The sequence below is a fragment of the Phyllopteryx taeniolatus genome, chromosome 1, assembly GCF_024500385.1.
Source record: "Phyllopteryx taeniolatus isolate TA_2022b chromosome 1, UOR_Ptae_1.2, whole genome shotgun sequence".
In the NCBI taxonomy this organism is placed as follows: domain Eukaryota; kingdom Metazoa; phylum Chordata; class Actinopteri; order Syngnathiformes; family Syngnathidae; genus Phyllopteryx; species Phyllopteryx taeniolatus.
Window position 1 is genome coordinate 31,440,038 of NC_084502.1, and position 21,850 is coordinate 31,461,887.

The 21,850-nt window shown below is 42.9% G+C and overlaps 1 protein-coding gene across 5 annotated transcripts in view; it reads left to right on the forward strand.

Annotated features, from left to right (window-relative positions):
* The window catches only part of magixa (MAGI family member, X-linked a), a 58,622-nt gene that overhangs the window by 27,524 nt on the left and 9,248 nt on the right, over positions 1 to 21,850 (forward strand). For all 5 annotated transcript variants that reach the window (XM_061788901.1, XM_061788921.1, XM_061788937.1 and 2 more), the window contains exons 16-19: positions 3,656 to 3,913; positions 12,840 to 13,040; positions 13,494 to 13,558; positions 17,567 to 17,713. In XM_061788901.1, coding sequence (XP_061644885.1) covers positions 3,656 to 3,913; positions 12,840 to 13,040; positions 13,494 to 13,558; positions 17,567 to 17,713 — 671 coding nt within the window. The remainder of the gene's footprint in view (positions 1 to 3,655; positions 3,914 to 12,839; positions 13,041 to 13,493; positions 13,559 to 17,566; positions 17,714 to 21,850) is intronic.

Here is a 21,850-nt window from a genome sequence, read left to right on the forward strand (position 1 = left end):
GGCGGGGTAACTGTGTGCCAGGCGCAGATGAGACCGGTGTTGGTAATTTCGTAGCCAAGCACAACCCTCTGGATCAGAGAATGGGCAAGCTGCGCCACTTTGGGTGTGTCTATTAGTGGCGGACGGGACATTTCGGACATTGGCCTTCGCGGAGGCGAATGTTTTGGTTGTGTCCGGTGTCAACGGATTGTAAGTCACTGATCATCGCTGTCACGATAGCGAATAGGCTATACTTCTTACCATGCTTCCTACAAGTGTCACAAAGGCAGGCGAAGACGATGTCAAAGCCATGTTAATTGCTAAACTATCGTTACATGCAGTCGCAAAACATCGAAATAAGTGATTTGGTGATACAGTACACTTGGCACATAGGTCTGACTGGAACCGCATTTTCGTGGACAGTAACTAACTTTGAAAGACAAAATAGCAGGCCAATTAATACGTGTTTAGAGATATAGAGATAATATATGTCCACACAGAACGCCACGTCTGAACCGGAATTAATTAGTACGTCACTGTATACGTCACTTCAGAACGTGGGCAGGTTAAAAGTATATTATTATTATTAATAAATATTTTTAATATAAGATAACCTTTAATAGTCCCATAATGGGAAAAGGTTTATTGTTTCAGCAGCAATTGTTGATATAGGAAATATAAATATGTAATATAAATAGCATGCAAGAGAAGACATGTACAAGAAGTACCTTGCACAAACTGGAAACCAAAACTATTGTCCATACATAAGCTACATTCAATCAATCAGAAATGTTATTTGTTTCTTTGCAAAATAGAGTGCTTTGTTTTCATATTGATGTTTCAGATCTGATGTTATAGACTTGTTTTTTTTGTTTTTGTTTTTTACAAGGGTTGACGACAGCATTGGCAAAGGTGAATTAATCCATAGACAGATTTTGATGATGGCACCTCAAAATCTCATATACTTGTACTTTGATTCCGAGCGCAACTGCATACGCTATTGCAAGGTTGATGTAATAGAAACATTAAAATGACAAATATTGAAGCCATAATTTATTTCCGATTATGATTATGACTGTCCCACAGTAATGTTCTTGACAAAACTTTGAAAATTCAGACATTGTTTTGGAAGTGAATTTTTATTGGTCGGCAGCTCTGTAATTACTCTTTAATCAAGCAAAATTTTAGTTTATTCAAATAATCAATTATTTTCAGTAGGATACTCTGTACCAAAATATGAATTAGCTGCAGCCCTACATTCAAATCCCCCGTTATATTGTTGTATTTTTGTTTTATAAAATCTTTGCTTCGGGTCCCTGTGCGATTACGATGCAAAAATTGCTCAGCAAAATTAGATAGTTGCTCCTCAAATGAATAATTATTGAGTCAAATTTGTGGCTTGTTTATTACGAACGTGGCAAGTACAGTATAACGCAACCATAACGTTACTTAACGTTAACGTTACATGGTGCTTAAAGGTTTAGCTCAGTTTAAGCACTGTGTGACATATGGCCAGTATACTATACTATAGTATACTACCATCTGATCTTGAGTCATGTAGGTGAAAAACAGAGAGGAATAAGGGTAAAATAGGGTCATTTACCCGAACAGAAGAGAGTTTTGGTGAAGCCAAAAGAAGGAAATATTTGTTTTCACTCAAGATCTCTTCAAGTTTCAAGTTATTTTGAACAAATTCAATACTTCCAATAAAACTTCTAGTAGTACGAAGAATATTTGTCTTATTCCTAGTCAGCTGTCTAAGCTCATAAATGCACAGCCATGAAGCTAATGTACATCGTTGTACTAATATGTCACGAAATGCTAAAATGCTAGCTGCTTAAGTGAAGTTGCACACAGGCTATAAATGCCTTTTTTAAATTAATGCGTTATCTTTAAGGCACAATGTAAATTTAAGAAATAAAAACTGTTATTAAAAAAAGGAAACCAATTGGCCGTATGTTAAGTGAAAGGTCTTATTTTCTCTTTTGTATTCATAATTGCTCTTTAACCAAGCAAAAATATTTTTTATATATATATATATATATATATATATATATATATATATACGTGATTATTTGATATAATTTTCACTAGGATACTTGAGTACTAAAATATTCAATAGCTGCCCTACATTCAACTCCCCCGTTATATTGTCATATTTTTATTGTTTAATAAAACCCTTGCTTTGGGTGCCTGTGCGATTAACCTGCAAAAAATTGCTCCTCAAAATTAGAAAGTTGCTCCTCAAATGAGGAAATGATTAACAAAACTGCTCCTCAAAAGAAAAAAATATATATATTTCGATCCTTGTGTGTCCTGTAATGGAAATATTGGAGCAGGGTGTGCCCTGCCGGGAAGACGCGTGGGGTTCCTAATAACGCCTGGTGGCCACAGTGGCTGGTGACCAAAACAGTTCTTGTCAAACCCCGTTTATCTTCAATTATTCTAATGAATTATGATGTAATTCTTTAAAATTGTATAAAACCGCGCCAGACGCCAGTGTTACGGTTCAACTGACTCCCATATTAACTAGCTCCCGATTCCAGCTGTGGCCGTTGGGGCAACGTTAGACCAGTAAATTTGTTCTTCTTGCCTGCAGATTCATCACATTCTACATCAAAATTGTCCAACAGTGTGTGTTCAAGTTTTCAATAAAAACGTGAAACAGTCTCATTTGCTCCTCCACATCGACTACAAGAAATTGTGAACATTGTAAAGTAAAAGATAAATACCAGTACTTGAACCCATGATGTGAAAAAGTAAAGCAAGTGATGCGACCGCCTTACCCACGAATCCACAAGTTGCCACACTTGGCACAGCGCAAAATGTGGATTAGTGACTAAACGGGCCTCTTTACTAACAAAACTAAAAACTTTCAACAAAACACATCATACTCACCAGAGATGTGTATTATTTATAGACAAACTCCATCTTCTTCTGCTAGCTGTACGTGTTGGGTCCGAGCCAGCTACGTTGTTGAAGTAGGGAATAAACAGTGTTGCAAATAGAAATTTGCAACAAATCGATTAAATAGATTGCACAAGAGTAGAGTGCCCGCTATCTTGAACCGGGAGTTCTGCGATGGTTCCGCCCCTCCGCTCCATTCATTTCTATTGAGACTTTTGCACACGAGCACACACAAAGAAAATCATACAGTAACTCGCAGAACTTTTAAGTGATTTTCATGCGGTTTGTTTTGTTACAAGTGGCTACAATACAAAAAAAATCTGTGTGCATTGGAAATGTTTCTTGACTCCTAAAATTGTTACTTTATAAGGAAATAGTAAGTTGAAAAACAGTCTCCAGTTAGATGCATCAGACCCACCTTTGTCCAATATTATATTTTAAACACACACATGAATAAACATAAATGCACCGAAACATAAATTCACCCAAACTGCATTAGAACAGCGATATACTTTGTGCCAGTATTTAGACGTGGTCTGAACAGGTGTACTGTAAGTTTAAACCTGCTTTCTGCCACCAAATTGATCGCCAAGAACACAACCTCGCTGTGCCTGAACTCCCACTTTGGCACAGACCAGTCTGCCAAATTGGCAAGCGTGAGCAGCGAGCCATGCGCTTGCATGAAAATCAGGATACGCCGGCATTTGTGCCCCGCTGCAGATTCGCTATCTAAGAAAATAGAGCCTCAGTGTGTCTCCTTGTTTTCCAGGGACCCCTCCTAGCCAGACTCTGAACGCCCCCCCTACCTCAGGCCTCATCCAGAGCACCAGCTTCCTGGACTCCGTTCCTGTGACCTTGACCTTGGAGCCACATGACCTACAGGGGGTGGAGGAGAGCGCGGGGGGGCCAATCACAGGGGCAGTCGCCAAAGACCCAAGAGAGGGGAAGAAGGTGGAGGTGGAGCTGATGAGGCGGCCTGGCGAAGGCTTCGGATTTGTCATTGCATCTCAAGAAGTCAACCGTGGAAGTGAGTAGTTCCGTTTCCATTTTTATTTGTTTTATTTTTTTTTTTCGTTTTTAAACTGAACACTCATCAACTTTGACAACTTTTTATTGTAATGGAGGAACTACAGTGGTATTTTTATTTACAAACACCTCAAGTTCCAAGTTTTTCATTTCCGAACTGTTGCTTGGTCTAGTTTTTTTTGTTTTGTGCTGCGAGCCAAAATTGGAGTCCAATACAAAAAGGGGAATTTAATGACTTATAATATTCATTTAAAGTGCTAGTGCACATATTTGTTTGTGTGACATCATATCAGTTTGTGCTGGGTAATACTATTGATGGGCCTCATTTGAACGTGGTTTATTTGTCTAGTATAATTTATGTAGTGAATACAGTTGTTTATGTAACGTGGGTTCATGATTGTGTACATGCTAGAAGCATGGTGTTGATTCTTTATGATCCTCTCCATTTTAATTGCTTTTCCACCATCTTGTTGCATCTAGACAAAAGGTCTTTTTTGCGTCAATTATTCACAGATTTTTGCTATTCGCGACAGGACTCAGTCCCTATCCTCGGAGAACAGTGATGGTTCACTCTAAATTGAATTACTAGCTTGGCCATGAAACAAATTAGTCGCAAGTCGTGGTACCACTATAACAGCTTAACAGTTCTGGCCCACTGTTATCACCATTGGTTACCTCATCACCACCCGTAGCGCCATTATCACACTTGTTACACCGTTATCATAATTTTTTAATTTGTTATGAAACTTATGTTGTTATAACACTTACATCATATCACACTTACCTCGTTATCACATTTGTCATCTCATTATTGCCACTTATTATGTCACTATCACGCTTTTTACACCGTTTATCGCAATTTGCTACCTTGTTGTTGCCACTAGTTTCCTTGCTATCACCACTTGTAACGGCTTTTTTTTTATGTCATTATTGTCACTTTTTACAGTGTTGTAACGATGACTTTTTGCTCCCTGAATTGTTTTTCTGGACTCAAAAGTGTGTGTGTGTGTGTCAGGTGATTTGCCCTGAGTTTGGTTTAAGTTTCGAGGGTGTGTCCTCATAGATTAGTGCACACACGCACACACACACACACACACACACACACAATATGTGTGTCAACCCCTCCCACCAGTGCAGGCTCAGCCCCCTCGGCGAGTGGTTTCCCCTCAGCTGAAATGTTTGCCTGCTTTCTGAGACTCAACACACACGTAGACGCATAAAAAGGTTCTGGTTCATCATGTTGGAGCGACTGCAGTCCATTTTCAAGCTGGTCAAGGACTCTAAATGTAAGTGTGTGTGTGTGTGTGTGTGTGTGTGTGTGTTTGCACGCTCCTGGTACTGCTGATGAGGTCACCTGGTTGGGGCTCTAAACTGATCAGATGAGGACAGCACGGTGAACGATTAGTTAGCATGTTTGCCTCTCAGTTCTGAGGTTCAGGGTTTGAATCTGGGCTCTGGCCTTCCTGCGTGGAGTTTTTATATTCTCCTTGTGCTTGTGTGGGTTCTCTCCTGCTTCCTCCCACATTCTCAAAACATTCAGGAACTGTCCATTGTTTATCTATTATGTAATCTGACATTGGCTGGCGATTATTCTGTTGTTGTTTTTTTTATGTGCCCACTAAGTGCCCAGATATTGACTGGTGACCAGTTCTATGTTTGTCCATATTTGTGCTGACATTGGCAGGCAACCAGTCTGTTGTCTATCTATATGTGCCCTCCAACTCATCTGTGACCCTTTTGAGGATATTGAAGCTATAAAAAATGGATGGAGATGAGCTTGAACAAAGATCTCCTAATGATGACATTTAACTCTGGTGGAAATAAACAAACCTTCATTTGAGTGCCGCATGCCAGCATAAGAAGGATCTCTGATCATGTGATCAAGTGCATTGATGAGAGATGTGATGATCATGAAGATGATAAAATAATCCTGCCGGTGTTTAGATGGACGAGTCTTTCATTCATTTTAATGGGTACATACGCCCCACTATAGGCTGACACGGGAGTGGATTTTGACAGAGATTTCACCCACTCCCTCCCAATCCAAAAAATTCCGCCCACTCCTGAGTTTAAAAAAAAAAAAAAAAAAGACTTTACCTAATCTCAAATTTTTTAACAAAAAATCCCACTCACACAGAGACTGATTCTAATCTCGAGCCAAAATTTTACAGAATCCCACTCCCTAACCTTTTTTATTTTTTTTATTTTTTTATTTTTTTTAATAACTCCCAGTCAATCCTGCTCGGTGTTTCTTCCTCGGTATAAAGTTTGCAGTATGTGTCTACCTTAGTCACCGTAGTCGATACATTGAATTACCGGAGTGATCATGAAACAAAACATAAATTGATTAACAAAAACGGTATTAGTTCCTGGCGGCACGTTGGTCATCTGGTTAGAGCGTCTGCCTCACAGTTCTGAGGACCGGGGTTCAATCCCCGGCCCCGCCTGTGTGGAGTTTGCATGTTCTCCCCGTGCCTGCGTGGGTTTTCTCCGGGCACTCCGGTTTCCTCCCAAATCCCAAAAACATGCATGGTAGGTTAATTGAAGACTTTAAATTGCCCGTAGGTGTGAATGTGAGTGCGAATGTTGTTTGTTTATATGTGCCCTGCGATTGGCTGGCAACCAGTTCAGGGCGTACCCCGCTTCCTGCCCGATGATAGCTGGGATAGGCTCCAGGGCTCCCGCGACCCTTGTGAGGATAAGCAGCTCAGATAATGGATGGTATTAGTTCCTTAGTTTAGCACTGTTTAGTTCGATGCTGAGGGGAAAGGTCCAAATATTTGATTAAAAATAAAGTTAAATATAACTGCGTCATGGTTTCACTCACGTCATGGTTTCCACTCCCGTCAACTCCCACCATCATGGTTTCCACTCCCATCAATTTCCGGTGACTTTGTTATCGTAGTTCCCGCTCCTGATGACCTACGCTCCCACTCCTGCCCAATTCCATGATTGCTGGTGAAATTCACTCCCATCCCGCGGGACCCACAGAACCCGATGGTAATCCCGAAAATTGGGAAGACGGGGAGAACATGCAATCTCCACACAGGCGGGGCCGGGGATCGAACCCCACACCTCAGAACTGTGAGGCTGACGCTTTAACCAGTCGGCCGCCCTGCCACCAGGCCATGCCTCTTAATTAAAGGCACATGCATCCAGACATTTGTAGACATTTTATGCTTGCAATTAGTTTTTATTGTGTTCAAATACCTTCACATTGTGTTTAAAAAGTGTCTTAAATTTAAATGTATTTGAAGCATGTGGGAGACTTTTATTTAAATATACAGTATGGTCTCTGCTCCATATTGGGGATTTTCACCTATTGCGTGGGATAACAGGGCTTCACTGTGTTTACAATAAGAAAATCAAGAGTTTAATTCAATTTTGATGTATTTATCCATTTGCTTTTATTTTTTAATAAATTATTTTATTAAATAGGTGGCACGGTGGCCGACTGGTTAGAGCGTCAACCTCACAGTTCTGAGGAGCGGGGTTCAATCCCCGGCCCCGCCTGTGTGGAGTTTGCATGTTCTCCCCGTGCCTGCGTGGGTTTTCTCCGGGCACTCCGGTCTCCTCCCACATCCCAAAAACATGCATGAATTGGAGACTCTAAATTGCCCGTAGGTGTGAATGTGAGTGCGAATGGTTGTTTGTTTGTATGTGCCCTGCGATTGGCTGGCAACCAGTTCAGGGTGTACCCCGCCTCCTGCCCGATGATAGCTGGGATAGGCTCCAGCAGGCCCGACACCCTAGTGAGGAGAAGCGGCTCAGAAAATGGATGGATGGATGGATTTTATTAAATAATTATTATAAATACCAAAATAAAAAATACTGTATCAGTGAAATAACCAATTATACATAAATAAATAAAACAATTAAATTATTAAAATATAATAAAAAATTAGGATGAATTATTATTTTATAATTAAAAGAAACTAGTGGAACGGTGGACGACTGCTTAGCACATCTGCCTCACAGTTCTGAGGACCCGGGTTAAAATCCAGCCTCACCTGTGTGGAGTTTGCATGTTCTCCCCGTGGCTGTGTGGCTTTTCTCCGGGTACTCCGGTTTCCTCCCACATGCCCAAAACGTGTGGTAGGTCAATTGAAGACTCTAAATTACCCGTAGGTGTGAATGTGAGTGCGAATGGTTGTTTGTTTATATGTGCCCTGCGATTGTCTGGCAACCAGTTCAAGGTGTACCTGAAGATAGCTGGGAGAGGCTCCAGCACGCCCGTAACCCTAGTGAGGATAAGCAGTATGGAAAATGGATGGATGGATGAATAAAAGAAACTATTTTACATTAACTTTTTTTCATGACTGACCTGGCCCATCTGTCTGCTTTAAAAATCAAATAGGTCCCTTGAGCTGAAAACTTTGCTCAACCATGCTTTAAACCATCACTGAGTCATCAACAAAAACACAAACTCACAGACGCACACACAAGGTACAACAATTACATCATCATCACATTATTTACTTTTTAATGACCTTGCTCCATTTTGTTACTGTCTCAGGTCTAGCTCATCCAGTTATAGAATTGCGCAACACGCCCGACAGTGTCACTGTGTGTGTATATGCGTGTGTGCAAACTATTTAAGTGGGTCACAAGTGCAAAGAGGTTCAAACATTCCAGACAGCTGATAAAGACGAGGAAGACTCTTTACGGATGAGTTAATTTTTATTTATTTACTTTTGAAATCTTATGAGGACAAAACAAACCACGACTGAAGACTGCTGACAACCGCTTTCTTAGCACAACCAATGGAAGTGAAGGAAAACTGCTAGCCGAGCTTAGCACAACCACTGGGAGCAAAGGGAAACTTAGTTTAGCATAACCAACCATCCCCTCAACCGCTTATCCTCACTAGGTTCGCGGGTGTGTTGGAGCCTATCCTAGCTGACTTTGGGCGAGAGGCAGGGTACACCCTGAACTTGGCGCCAGCCATTTGCAGGACATATGTAAACAAACGACTATTCACACTCACATTCACACCTATGGTCAATTTAGAGTCTTCAATTAACCTATTATGCATGTTTTTGGAATTTGGGAGAAAACGCGAAGAAAACCCACATTGGGGAGAACATGCAGACTCCACACAGGAATGCCGGATTTCAACCAGGGACCTCAGAGGCGGTGAGGCTTATGTGCTAACCAGTCGGCTATTGTGTTATCTTAGAACAACCATCCATCCATTTTCCTTACCGCTTATCCGCACTACGGTCGCGGCCGTGCTGGCGCCAATCCCAGCTGACTCTGGGCGAGAGGCGGGGTACACCCTGAACTGGTCGCCAGCGAATTGCAGTGCACATACGTATAAACAAACAACCTTTCGCACTTGCATCCACACCTACGGGCAATCAACCTACCATGTACGTTTTGGGAATGTGGGAGGAAACCGGAATACACGGAGAAAACCCACGCAGGCACGGGGAGCAAATGCAAACTCCACACAGGCGAGGCTGGATTTCTACCTGGGTCCTCAGAACTGTGAGGCAGATGTGCTAACCAGTCGGCCATCGTGCTCGCTAGAACAACCACTGAAAGCAAAATTACATAAAAATGCATTATAAATACAAAGTACAGAAAATTGAAAGACAGCTTACTAAAATTACACAGGAAAAAAACAGAGAGAGAAAAAACATACAGTGCAAGAGAAATCATTTAAGAAATGGAAAGGCTCTAAAATTCTCAATGTGTAAGCATCAGAAAAAAGAATAGTTTTTAGCCCGGACTTAAAAACATGAGACTTGGGGCTGACTTCACTTCTGTTGGAAGCTTATTGTGTGCAGCAGAACAGCGACATGCTGCTTCACCATGTTTGCTTTGGATTCTGTGCTCCACTATCTGACCTGAGATCTCAGAACCCCACTGGGTTTATATTCCATTTGCATTTATTTTATGTGATTAGGACCTAAACCATTTAATGATTCCAGAGCTGCCAAATGTTACGGAAATCACTGACCATTGACTCGTTACAGCCGTCAAAAAATTCAGCGTCCACATTGAACAGCTGCTTGGTGCTCACTAATTTTATTATGCCCCCCTGAGTCCCGAGTCCAGTCAGCAGATCATTACAATAGTCAAGTCTACTGGAGATAAAAGTACGGATGAGCTTTCCTGGTCTCCTTGGAATATGCAACTATCACTCTTGCTATGTTCTTCAGCTGGTAGAAGGCTGTTTTAGTGATTGATTTGACATGATTACTGAAAGTCAGATCGGAATTTTTCAGTACACCAGGGTTTTCTGATTTGGTCTGTGGTTTTTAGTTTAGCACAAGAGCGAGTGTAACGGATTACAGCTCGTGCGGTGCCAGATGTCACTCAGTGCTCACGTGAGTTCAAACCTTAGGCAGGACCGCGCAGAATAAATAACGATCATTACTTCAGATGTATTAATTAGGTTTGTTTATCAAGAACTGTATTTTCCACTGTTAATTATTTTATTCAAAGGTGAGGTGTTTATTGTGTTCCAAGGAAGTAGGGTACAATAAACAACACCTCACTGGGAGAAGAAAAATTACTGTACACCAATTGGTATAATCCCGCTCTTTAATGAATCACTTAAAACAAAACAAAAAACTGTTGAGAAACTGTTATTTATGAATAAAAAGAAATAATAAATTCTCCTGTTCTATATGTCATTGTCCAAGTTACACAAGCAAATGGCGTGCCTTCTACCAGGTTCCACAAAGTAAAAGTGACAGAAAAACATTATACAACCTGACATATCATATGATACTCCTCCTCTTCTTTTACCATTGTGGAAACATTTTACGCACACAGAATACCTTTAAAAAATAATGTATTATACACTTGATTTCGAGAAATGATTTGATCAAACATTGCTTTGTAATACATTATCATTGACAAGAGGCAAAACAGACGCAAAACTGCAATGGATCACGCATTATGTGGTTAAGATACAGCTGTCTGTGACTATACGATTGGCCAGCAGCTGGTTTCGTGTGCACATAAAGCATCAAGAAATCAACCATTGCTCGAACCAATTGGCTGGACTGTTACAATGCCTCGTGAAGCTTCATCTCGCCATCACTGGAAACTGCGAGCCTTGTTTAGCACAACCACTGAAAGCAAAGGGGAACTGCTAAAATAGTTTAGTATAACCACTGAAAGTAAAAGGAAATGGCTCGCCTAATTACCACAACCACTAGAAGCAAAATTAACTGCTAGTCTAGTTTAGCAAAACAATTGAAAGTAGCACGAGTAAAAGGAAATGGCTAGCCTCGCTTAGAGCAACCACTTGAAGCGATCTAATTTTTTTTTTAGCATTGCTTAGCACAACCACAGAAGGGGAATTAACAAGTCTTTTTTAATCTCAAAGACTGAAAACAATGGCAAACTGTTAGGCTATTTTAGCACAACCACCAGAACCAAAAAATACATCAAATATAGCATGCTTAGCACAACCACAGAAGGGAAAATACTAGCTTAGCTTATCACAAAGACAGGAAAAAGGGAGACTGCTAGGTTGCTTGCCACACAAACTCTTGCTGTCTTAGCTTTGGACAACTGGTGCAGAATTTTAGACGTTGTTTTTTGTTCTATTTTTAGCTTTGGTGAGATGTTCCGTGTGGCGTGGCGCTGTCAGTCCAGATCGTGTCAGCTCCTCTCTCGTTTTTTTTTTCCCTCACCAGCATTTGTTTGCTCAACACCGTGACGTCAAACGCCTTGCTTATCAGCTCTCAGTGCTTCAAAACTCTTTAAAAGATAATTTGACAGGCGAACATCGAAAGAATGTTGAATTTAAACAGATTTCAATGTTCACTCTGATTTCGTTTGTGTTGGGCGTGATAATGGTTACAAGCAGAGGACATTCTAGAAGAAGACATTCTAAATGGTTCTCGTGCCTTCGTGACACATTTGAGGCTTGTGAATAATTCAGTGTTCCAAATTGGTGCTTCTTCAATTATACATTCCGCTGGTAACAGCTAAAGATATACAGAGACACAGTTTGAGGACATTTAGACAAAGATTAGGACGTTTAGACAAAAATATTCGACATTTACACACAGTGAGGTAATTCATTCACAAAATGAAGACATTATGACACAATGTGGGGAAATTTTGACATAAAGTGAGGAGTTCTAGACCAAATTAAGATATTTAGACAAAAAATGAGCACATTTATAGAGGGCGAAGACATTTTGACACCGTGTGTGGACATTTTGACAGATATACAAGTAGGACTTGTACACAAAATTAGGACATTTAGACATAAAATGTGGATATTTAGACACAAAATAATGACCTTTGGACACAAAGTGAGGCTATGAAGATACAAAGTGAGGACATTTAGATCCAAATGAAGGAGTTTCGGAAACAGAGGTGGGACATTATGACGATGTGAGGACATGGCAGTAAGATAGGACATTTAGACAGAGTGAGGACATTTTGACACAATGTGGGGAGATTTTGACATTAGTCAGCTCCCACAAAATTGGGACTTTTAGGCTCAAAATGAGGATATTTAGGCACAAAATGAGAACATTTGGACACAAACTGAGGACATTTAGATACAGAATGAGGACATACAGACACAAAATGAGGACTATTTAGAAACAAAGGTATCACATTAAGACAATTTGAGGACAGTTTAACAAAAAAAACAGGACATTTAACTAAATATTAGGACATTTGGACACATAATAAGGACATTTAGACATAATTAGGATATTTAGACACAAAATGAGGATACAAATGAGCCCAGACAAAGAATAGGGAATTTAGACACAAAATTAGGGTATTTTGAAAATTGGATATAAAATAAAGAGACAGAAATGAGGATATTCAGACACAAAATTATGACATTTGAACACAAAATGAAGAAAGTTTGACTCAAAATGAGGACCTTTGGACACAAGTGAAGACCTTGACATCTCTGAACTCTTCCCCCCCATGCCCAGCTCCATCCCAATCTCTAATGTCTCATCGCTTCGTGACGGTGCGCCGTGGCAGTCCAGCGGCCCGCAGCGGCCTCATCCAGCCCGGAGACCAGCTGGATGCCGTGGAGGGACGAGGGGTAGCGTCCCTACACCACCGAGATGTGGCCCAGATCCTGAGGAGGGCAGGGAATACACTGAAGCTGAGCGTGAAGCCGCGAACACGTAAGACGTGCAACCAACTTTTTTCTATCCATCAATTTTCTCTACTGCTTATCCTCACTAGGGTCGCGGGCGTCCTGGAGCCTACCCCAGCTGACTCTGGACGAGAGACTGGGTACAACCTGAACTGGTCCCCAGCCAATCACAGGGCACATGTAGACAAATTGCCATTCGCACTCACATTCACACCTATGGACAATTTGGAGTCTTAAATGTAACTACCATGCATGTTTTTGCAATGTGGGAGGAAAGCGGAGTACCCGGAGAAAACCCACGCAGGCACGGGGAGAACATGTAAACTCTACACAGGCGAGGCCGGATTTGAACCCGGGTCCTCAGAGCTGTGAGGCAGATGTGCTAAACAGTCGCCCACTGTGCCGCCCCAAGTTCCAAAATTCTCAATTCCACGTTTTTGATCGTAAAAGGTGAATCCAAACTTTTTGTTATCCAACGCAGAGTCGGAAGGAGTTGATGTGGAAATTGACAAGCACTTCACCAAGGGATGCAGAGGAAAGGCAAAGGTAGCACACTCCATCCAAATGAGAAGACTTTTTCTTTCAACAAGCTACTCCATACTGGCTGAGACATAAAACCTTTTGATTCCAAATGAAAAATGTGGCAACTAACCAGTCGGTGGCTGACTTCATAAGCTCACCTAGCATTCTACAGTGAGAGGAGAAAGTATGTGAATTTCTTAAATTTCTGTATAAATTAGTAAAAAAAATTATTCTAATCTTCATTTGAATCATAAGAATAAACAAAGTCTGCTTAAACTAATACCACACAAGCAATTATGTTTTTTCATTCAATGCAGACCTATGGGGGCACAAGCCAGTGCAAACTTTAGGCCAGTCCCAAGCCCGGATCAATGTAGAGGGTTGCGTCAGGAAGGGCATCCAGCTTAAAACCTTGCCAAATAAATGTGAGCGTTCATCCACAGAATTCCATACCGGATTGGTCGTGGCCTGGGTTAACAACGTCCGCCACAGACACCGTGAACCTACAGGGCGCCGGTGGGAATTCAAGAGGAGAGGTGCAAAGCGGGTTCTTCGACAGAAAGAGAAGAGGAGAGTACAGTGCAAGAAATATCATTTATTAGTGGAAATGCTCTAAAAAGGATGAGAAAAAAGAAGGCTTTTTAACCTGGACTTAAAAACATTCACACTTGGGGTTGACGACACTTCTGTTGGCAACTTATTCCATTTGTGTGCAGCATAATAGCTAAATGCTGCTTCACTATGTTTGCTTTGGACTCTGTGCTCCACTATTTGACATGAGTCTGTAGATCTCAGAGCCCTACTGGGTATATATCCCATTAGCATTTCTTTCATGTATTCAGAACCTAACCCATTTAGTGATTTATGGACCAGTAGCAGAACTTTAAAATCTATTCTAAAGATGACTGGAAGCCAGTGTAAAGACTTTAGAAGTGGAGTAATATGCTCTGACCTCTTTGTTCTGGTAAGAACCCTGCAGCATTCTGAATTAGCTCCAGCTGTTTAATGCTCTTTTGGGGGAGTCCAGTGAGAAGACCATTACAACAGTCAAGTCTACTTGAGATAAAAGCATTGGTGAGCTTCTACTGTTCTGCTTGGCACATTGCAAACCTTCTGGATATGTTCTTCAGATGGTAGAAGTCAGTTTTAGTAATTGATTTGATATGACTGTTGAAAGTCAGGTCGGAATCCTATCAGTACACCAAGGTTTCGGACTTGGTCTTTAGTTTTTAAAGAGAGTGGGGGTTATTTTAAAGGAAGAGTTAGCTAAGAATATCTTGGAGGTGAAAAGAGTATCAGATCGAGTGATGAGGCTGAAACTTGAAATTGATGGTATTATGTAAAATGTGATTAGTGGCTATCCCCCACAGGTAGGATGTGACCTAGCGCTGAAAGAGACAATCTGGAAGGACCTAGACGAAGTAGTTCTGAGCATCCCAGACAGAGAGTGAGTCGTGATTGGTGCAGATTGTAATGGACATGTAGGTGAAGGAAACTGGTGATGAAGAAGTGGGGGATAAGTTCAGCATCCAGAAAAGGAACTTGGAGGGGACAGAGGGTGGTAGACTTTGCAAAAAGGATGGAAATGGCTGTACTGAACACTTTCTTCCAGAAGAAGCAGGAACATAGGGTCACCTACAAGAGTGGAGGGAGAAGCACACAGGTTACTGACTGTAAAGTAGTGGTAGGGGAGAGTGTGGCTAGACAGCATAGGATTGTGGTGCGGAAGATGACTCTCCTGGTGGGGAGGAAGATTAAGAAGACAAAGGGAGAGCAGAGAACCATGTGGTGGAAGCTGAGAAAGGAAGAGTGTTGTGCGGCTTTTTGAGAAGAGGTGAGACAGGCTTTCGGTGAACAGGAGGAGCTTCCAGAAGACTGGACCACTACAGCCAAGGTGATCAGAGAGACAGGCAGGAGTGTACTTGGTGTATCTTCCGGTAGGAAAGAGAGGAAGGAGACTTGGTGGTGGAACCTTAAAGTACAGGAAATCATACTAGGAAAGAGGTTAGCTAAGAAGAAGTGGGACACTGAAAGGACTGAGTAGAGGAGAAAGGAATACATGGGGATGCGATGTAGGGTGAAGGTAGATGTGGCAAAGGCCAAACAAGAGGCATATGATGACATGTATGCCATGTTGGCCACTAAAGAAGGAGAAAAGTTGTTTGTTTGTTGTTTTGGAGACAAAGGGAGAGAGAGCAGAATTCGATGGTTTGGACACATCCAGAGGAGAGACAGTGAGTATATTGGTAGAAGGATGATGAGGATGGAGCTCCCAGGCAAGAGAACTAGAGAAAGACCAAAGAGAAGGTTGTTAGATGTAGTGAGGGAAGATATGAGGGCAGTTGGTGTTAGAGAGGAGGATGCAGGATATAGGCTTACATGGAAAAGGATGACATGCTGTGGCAACCCTAACGGAACAGGCCGAGAGGAAAAGAAGAAGAAGAACGTAAACATTCACAGGACAGGAAGTCAATCAATGAAGTTTGTCTGAATCTGAATCTGATTGGACTCTAGGGCTAGGCTCTGGAGCCTACATGTTCACTTAATTTTTCTTCTCCTGTGAATGTTTACGTTATTTTCAATAAAAACATGAAAACATATTTTTTGTGGTATTACATAATTTAAGCAGATTGTTTATTCTTGTGATTTATATGATCAGACCACACTTTATGACCAATTTATGCATACATTTAAGAAATTCCAAAGGGTTGACATCCTTTTTCCTCCCACTGTACATCTTTACTCTCAATCTGATGTACTTAAATACACCACACCAGTCACAGAAGATATAAATTAATTTCTTTTGTTCACATAAAGCTGTTCCAGATAGCTCCAGAAGCTAATGTAGCAGTGAGTGAAGCACTTGTGACTTGACATAGACTTGAACCCATTGACTTGAAAAGACGAAAGCACAGAGAAACCAAAATTCGTAGCTTCTCTTTCTATGGCTATATGTCACTTATTGTTATACTACAGGAAAATTGGAAAAAAGACAACTTAATGCTGCAGATCTTACTGATTATTTATTAGGTCAAAGCATACCACGCTATTATTGCAATAATTAGTTCTTATCTTTACAGAGTTAACGTCCTGATGGGCATGTCTTTTAAATGAATTGACCAAGATGTCATTCTTTCACACACTACGGAAAGTAATAGTTTCATGGGGAAAAAAACTAACAGTACAACATAACTCAGCAATAAATGTGCGTTAAATTAGGTATAAATTCAAAGAACCAATGTTAACATACACAGAAACGACAATGACAATTAATGTAACAATAAGGATGTTAATTATCCATCCATCCATCCATTTTCTGAGCCGCTTATCCTCACTAGGGTCGCGGGGGTGCTGGAGCCTATCCCAGCTATCATCGGGCAGAAGACGGGGTACAGCCAATCCCAGGGCACATACAAACAACAAACACTCACATTCACACCTACGGGAAATTTAGAGTTGTCAATCAACCTACCATGCATGTTTTTGGGATGTGGGAGGAAAGCCCGGAGAAAACCCACACAGGCACGGGGAGAACATGCAAACTCCACACAGGCGGGGCCGGGGATTGAACCCAGGTCCTCAGAACTGTGAGGCAGACGCTCTAACCAGTCGTCCACCGTGCCGCCATATATAAATATATATATTAAAATATATTTTTATTTTGTTGTTAAAATGACTTTAAAGGACTCGAAACTCAAGGTGTAGGACTTGACTCAGGACTTGCATGTTTCGACTTGGGACTTGACTCAGGACTTGCCTGTCTCAACTTGGGACTTTGACTCGGGACTTGAGGACAAAGGCTTGAGGCGTACTTGTGACTCGCAAAGCAATGACTTGGTCCCACCTCTGCCACACAAGTTACAGAAGATTCAAATTAAGTCATTTTGTTCACACAAAAAAAAAAAACTGCTCCATACCCGCTGAGACAAAACCAGAAGCTAACATAGCAGTCTACAGGTTCATTCATGAACAGGTGAATTCAAATACAACAGCTTAATTTTAGTAAACTTGTTTGCATTGCTTGTCTGTCAGAATGAGTCTAGGTTCTACAGAGTGGATCTGGAACGAGGTCCCACGGGTTTTGGTTTCTCTCTGAGGGGGGGCAGTGAGTACAACATGGGACTGTATGTGCTGGGACTAATGGATGGAGGGCCAGCCCAGTGCAGCAACAAGATGCAGGTACACACACACACACACTCTCGCTTTAAAGTCCTTGCCAGGACGACAATACAGAATGAGAACGAGCGGTTTGTCAGCCCGGCGCTCGTGCGGTCTGGCCGACAAAAGCTTTGGTCAAGGGCTGACTTTCAATAGATCACAGCGACGGTGCTACTCTGCTACGCATGAAACCCCAACCCAGAAATGAGGTCTGTGTTGTCTAACTGCTGTTCAAATGGAAAGACTTTCTCCACTTTGGTCTTCAAAGCTTTTTCTTTTGAATATCTGCTACTACCACCAAGATCTGCTCCGCCCAAGGCTTCCATGCACACCGCGGTGGCGCTCCTGCTCGTTGCGGCGTGGGTTTGGGCACGGGGGTTTGTGTCCCCTGCTCGCAATGCCGGCGACGGCCGGGTGTGGGCCCGATGCTCCACAGCGCCATCCATTTTCAGGGCTTGTTGATTCATCAGGTGGAGTTTGTTACACACTCCTTAGTGGGTCTAGACTTCCACGGCCATCGAACACTGGCTGTCTATATCAATATAGACAGCCAGTGATCGATGGCAAGTCCTGAGTCAACACCCTTTTCTGGGGTCGGAAAAGCCGTCCCAAGTTCAGCAAATATTTCTGGTCCTATCGCCCGCACTCGGGCTCCACCTCCCCGACGCGGCAGGCGAGACGGGCAGTGGTGCACCCGGATTCCAACTTTGGTTGCTGGGATCCCACCGCAGCCAGCACGCATGCTGGCCGCACCGCGCAGGGGCCGCACCGTGTGGGTTTTGGTCTGATAAATGCGTGCGTCCCTGGAGGTTGGCCCTCGTATGCATGTATTAGCTCGAGAATTTCCACTTATCCAGGTAATGGCGCAGCGATCAAAGGAGCCATAAGTGATTTAATGAGCCATTCGCAGTTTCACTGTACAGGCCGTGTGTACTTAGACTTGCATAGATTAATCTTTGAGACAAGCATATGCTACTGGCAGTATCAACCAGGTAGCCTAAGTGTAAGCGTCCCTCCGACCGCTGCGTTCGTAAGACTGGAAAATTTAACCCGCAGGCTGGAGGAACTGTCCGCGGGAGAGTGCAAGGCTGGTCAGCGGAGGCTCGCCAATGGTGGGGTGGTGGCTCGGCCAACAGACTGTCCCCGTACGGGCTGGTGGCTGACGCCGGTGGGGCAGCGGCTGATGCCGACTAGGCGGCGGGATCCATGGAAGGACTGCTGGGGAAGACGGGGCATCTCAGTCTCGCTGGGGAGCGGGACTACCAAGCAGGAGCGCGAGCACCACCTTTGAAAGGTCAGGTCAGCGAACCTGCAGGCTGAAGGAACCATCTGCCCGAGCAGTGCCGTGAGGCCCAAGGTTGGATCGACCGCCACAGGCAGTGCAGGTGGTCTGGAATGCGCGCCATCTGCTTCACTCTCAGAGAGGGCGGCTCTTTCGGACTCACGGCTTGCTGTCCGAATCGTCGTGTATTCGTCAATCTGCTGACATAAAAATTACTAAATGATCAGAGGCAGGCCCCACAATGTTCCCAAATATGGAATGAGACCTCCGGCACTTACTTTCAGGAGAGATCTCAATTTGATCCATGCTGCAGATGGGGAATTGACCCATTGACTCTTCCTAGGCCATTAGTAGTTTACTAATCTTGGCCACTTGCATCGTCTTATCTGGTAGCCGGTAATATTAGTGGTGTATTCCTATATTATGCCCCAGAAAGTTGGCTATTTGGTCCAGTTCAATTCTTGACATGTTCAATACAGTCGCTGAACTAGCGGTGTGTTTCTTGAGCCGTGTGGAAGTTAGGGCGAGGCGGTTCTTGGCTTCACAAAGCCGGGCATATTCTCTCAACACTTCGCACCGTGCGTGTGATGCGAAGAGGTAGTGATTATCGACCATTGTACTGCAAGCGCCCCGCTGTTCAACTAGTCGCTGGTGAGATGCCGTCATTCGTGGCGGGCAGAGCACAGAGACCGATCGCCCACAATTTCCCCTTATCATCAGACGGATGAAGTGCCAGCAGAGACACTTTTCAACTGGGGAGAGTGCTCGTTCCAGCTCAGCATGATGTCCTCAGAGTTCCCGTTGGCTGAACGCTGAGAGGGACATCGCTGAGACTTCCCCTTCCCACCTGCGGTTGAATGAAATCATTTGGCTTAGCCAAATCTTGGAGATTTCCACCCAGGCCCCGGGGGACAGTGAGCGGTTCAATTTCCTGCAGGCAGCACAGTGTGAACGTTCTAAGTAACTGTGGAGTTTGCGGACATCACATGTGAATAGGAGATGGGCCTTCCAGCGTCGCTCCCTTAAGTTCCTGAGCGCCACAGAAGACACTAGGGTGTTCCATAACTGCACGTGTACCTCATTAAACTGCTGGTCTACGAGGTGATGTTTTCCCTCCAGCAGCGCACGCGACTTCAAGAGCTGGTTCGCTTTTACGAGAGAATGTCCCAATTGCGTGGCGAGAGTCGGGGAGGCGAAACGACCTGTCTCGCTCTCATAGCCACAGGTCCGCTTAACGATACCGGTCACTTCCAAATATTTTCTCAGGTCCATCATGTCCTCCAAGCAAAAGCCGTGGTGGGACTGGCGTGCATTCCCAACCAGTTTCCCCAGTTCACGCAACTTGCTGTGTACAATTACCGGCTCTTTTGAGCCAAGTCTCACCCAGGGCCATTATCGGCCGGTCCGATTTCACAACTTCGGTGTTTTGGCAAATCTTTTTCTGACAGAATAAGTAAGGAAGCAATCTTGTCTTTGTGGGTTTTTATTACAAGAAAAAAGGTAATCTTTGCAAAAAGAGCAAAAGGTACAAGTCGTTACACCTTACTGTATCCCAACCAAAACATCCTTTGTTATACAGAAGGGAAAAAGACAGAAGAAGAGGGGAAAAAAAGAAATACATCCCTCTCGTTCCCACAACATTCTCACACAGTTATCTTCTTCCAGCTGCATTCAAACTTATCTTTATGGGAATGGGTACATGCAGAGGTTGAGAAAGGAGGAGGAAAACAGGGAGTAGTCAAAACAATCCAGGACACATGCGTACTGTGCTGACTAGGAGCTATGGAGCAACATAACAGGTAAAGGTTATATAAAACTAATAGAACTAATATTTGGTATATATAAAACACAAAATTTCCAACTCAGCTCCCCCCTTTTGATATTATAACATAATCAACTATTAATCATATACGAAAGGAAAATTATTAAACATTTTACACGAAGTAACCAAAACATTAAGATGGTATGAAGTAATCAAAAAGACATAACAGTATAACATGTACTTACAAAACAACCTCATTATCTAGAAATTCACACCTTAGGTCTACGAAAATCCTACATAAGCGGGTTTGTAAATCAATCATGCAATGAAGTTAGACTGAGGAATATGAGTCATGGTCATCATTCATGTTGTCGTTTTCATCCAAGCAGTCTGGTTGAGGGAAAAGGTCAGGAAAACGTTGGTCAATAGCGGGGGACGTTAGTGGGTCATCAGAGGTCACCTGTGAATAGTGGACAAATGCAGTGCCAACAATGCGAGAGACTGAAGATTTCACCAAAGGGACCAGGTAACAGGACATGAAAAAGAGAACAAGGAAAGCAACACAGACCATAAGTGCAAAGCGATAAAGCCAAGCCTGCCACCCGAGTCCAGGGAACAGATATAGATTGACAGTAAGAGTTGGGTACCTCTCCCACAAACTCACGGTGGCCACATAGGGTGTCATTCATTGTGAAGCAGTGAAATTTTACTCCTGGACGATTGTGAACTGGTCCAAATAAGGGGCCCTTGCCCGAATCGTCGGTGAATTTACAACCCTTGTAATATAGTGGTCACACCAACATAAGGGAGAGAGGAACCCGTTTCTACATGTAGGTTTGGTTCAGAGCCTGTGGATCAATAAAAGGTATAGGTGGTTACGCCGGGATGCATGGTTTGATCCACCGCCAACGGGCTTCATCAAAGCCCAGAGAGATCGTTTGCTGCATGTCTTTTGTTTTTCCCTTCTTGATGGGGACGTGGAATGGAAAGTCCGCAGACAGCCAGGGGATCATATTAAGGCTTGTTCGAGTGGTGGTGGTCACCTCATTGCTGTCAATGTCAGAACACACACACACAGATACACACGTTCTGGTTCCCTACGGTCCTGGCTCTT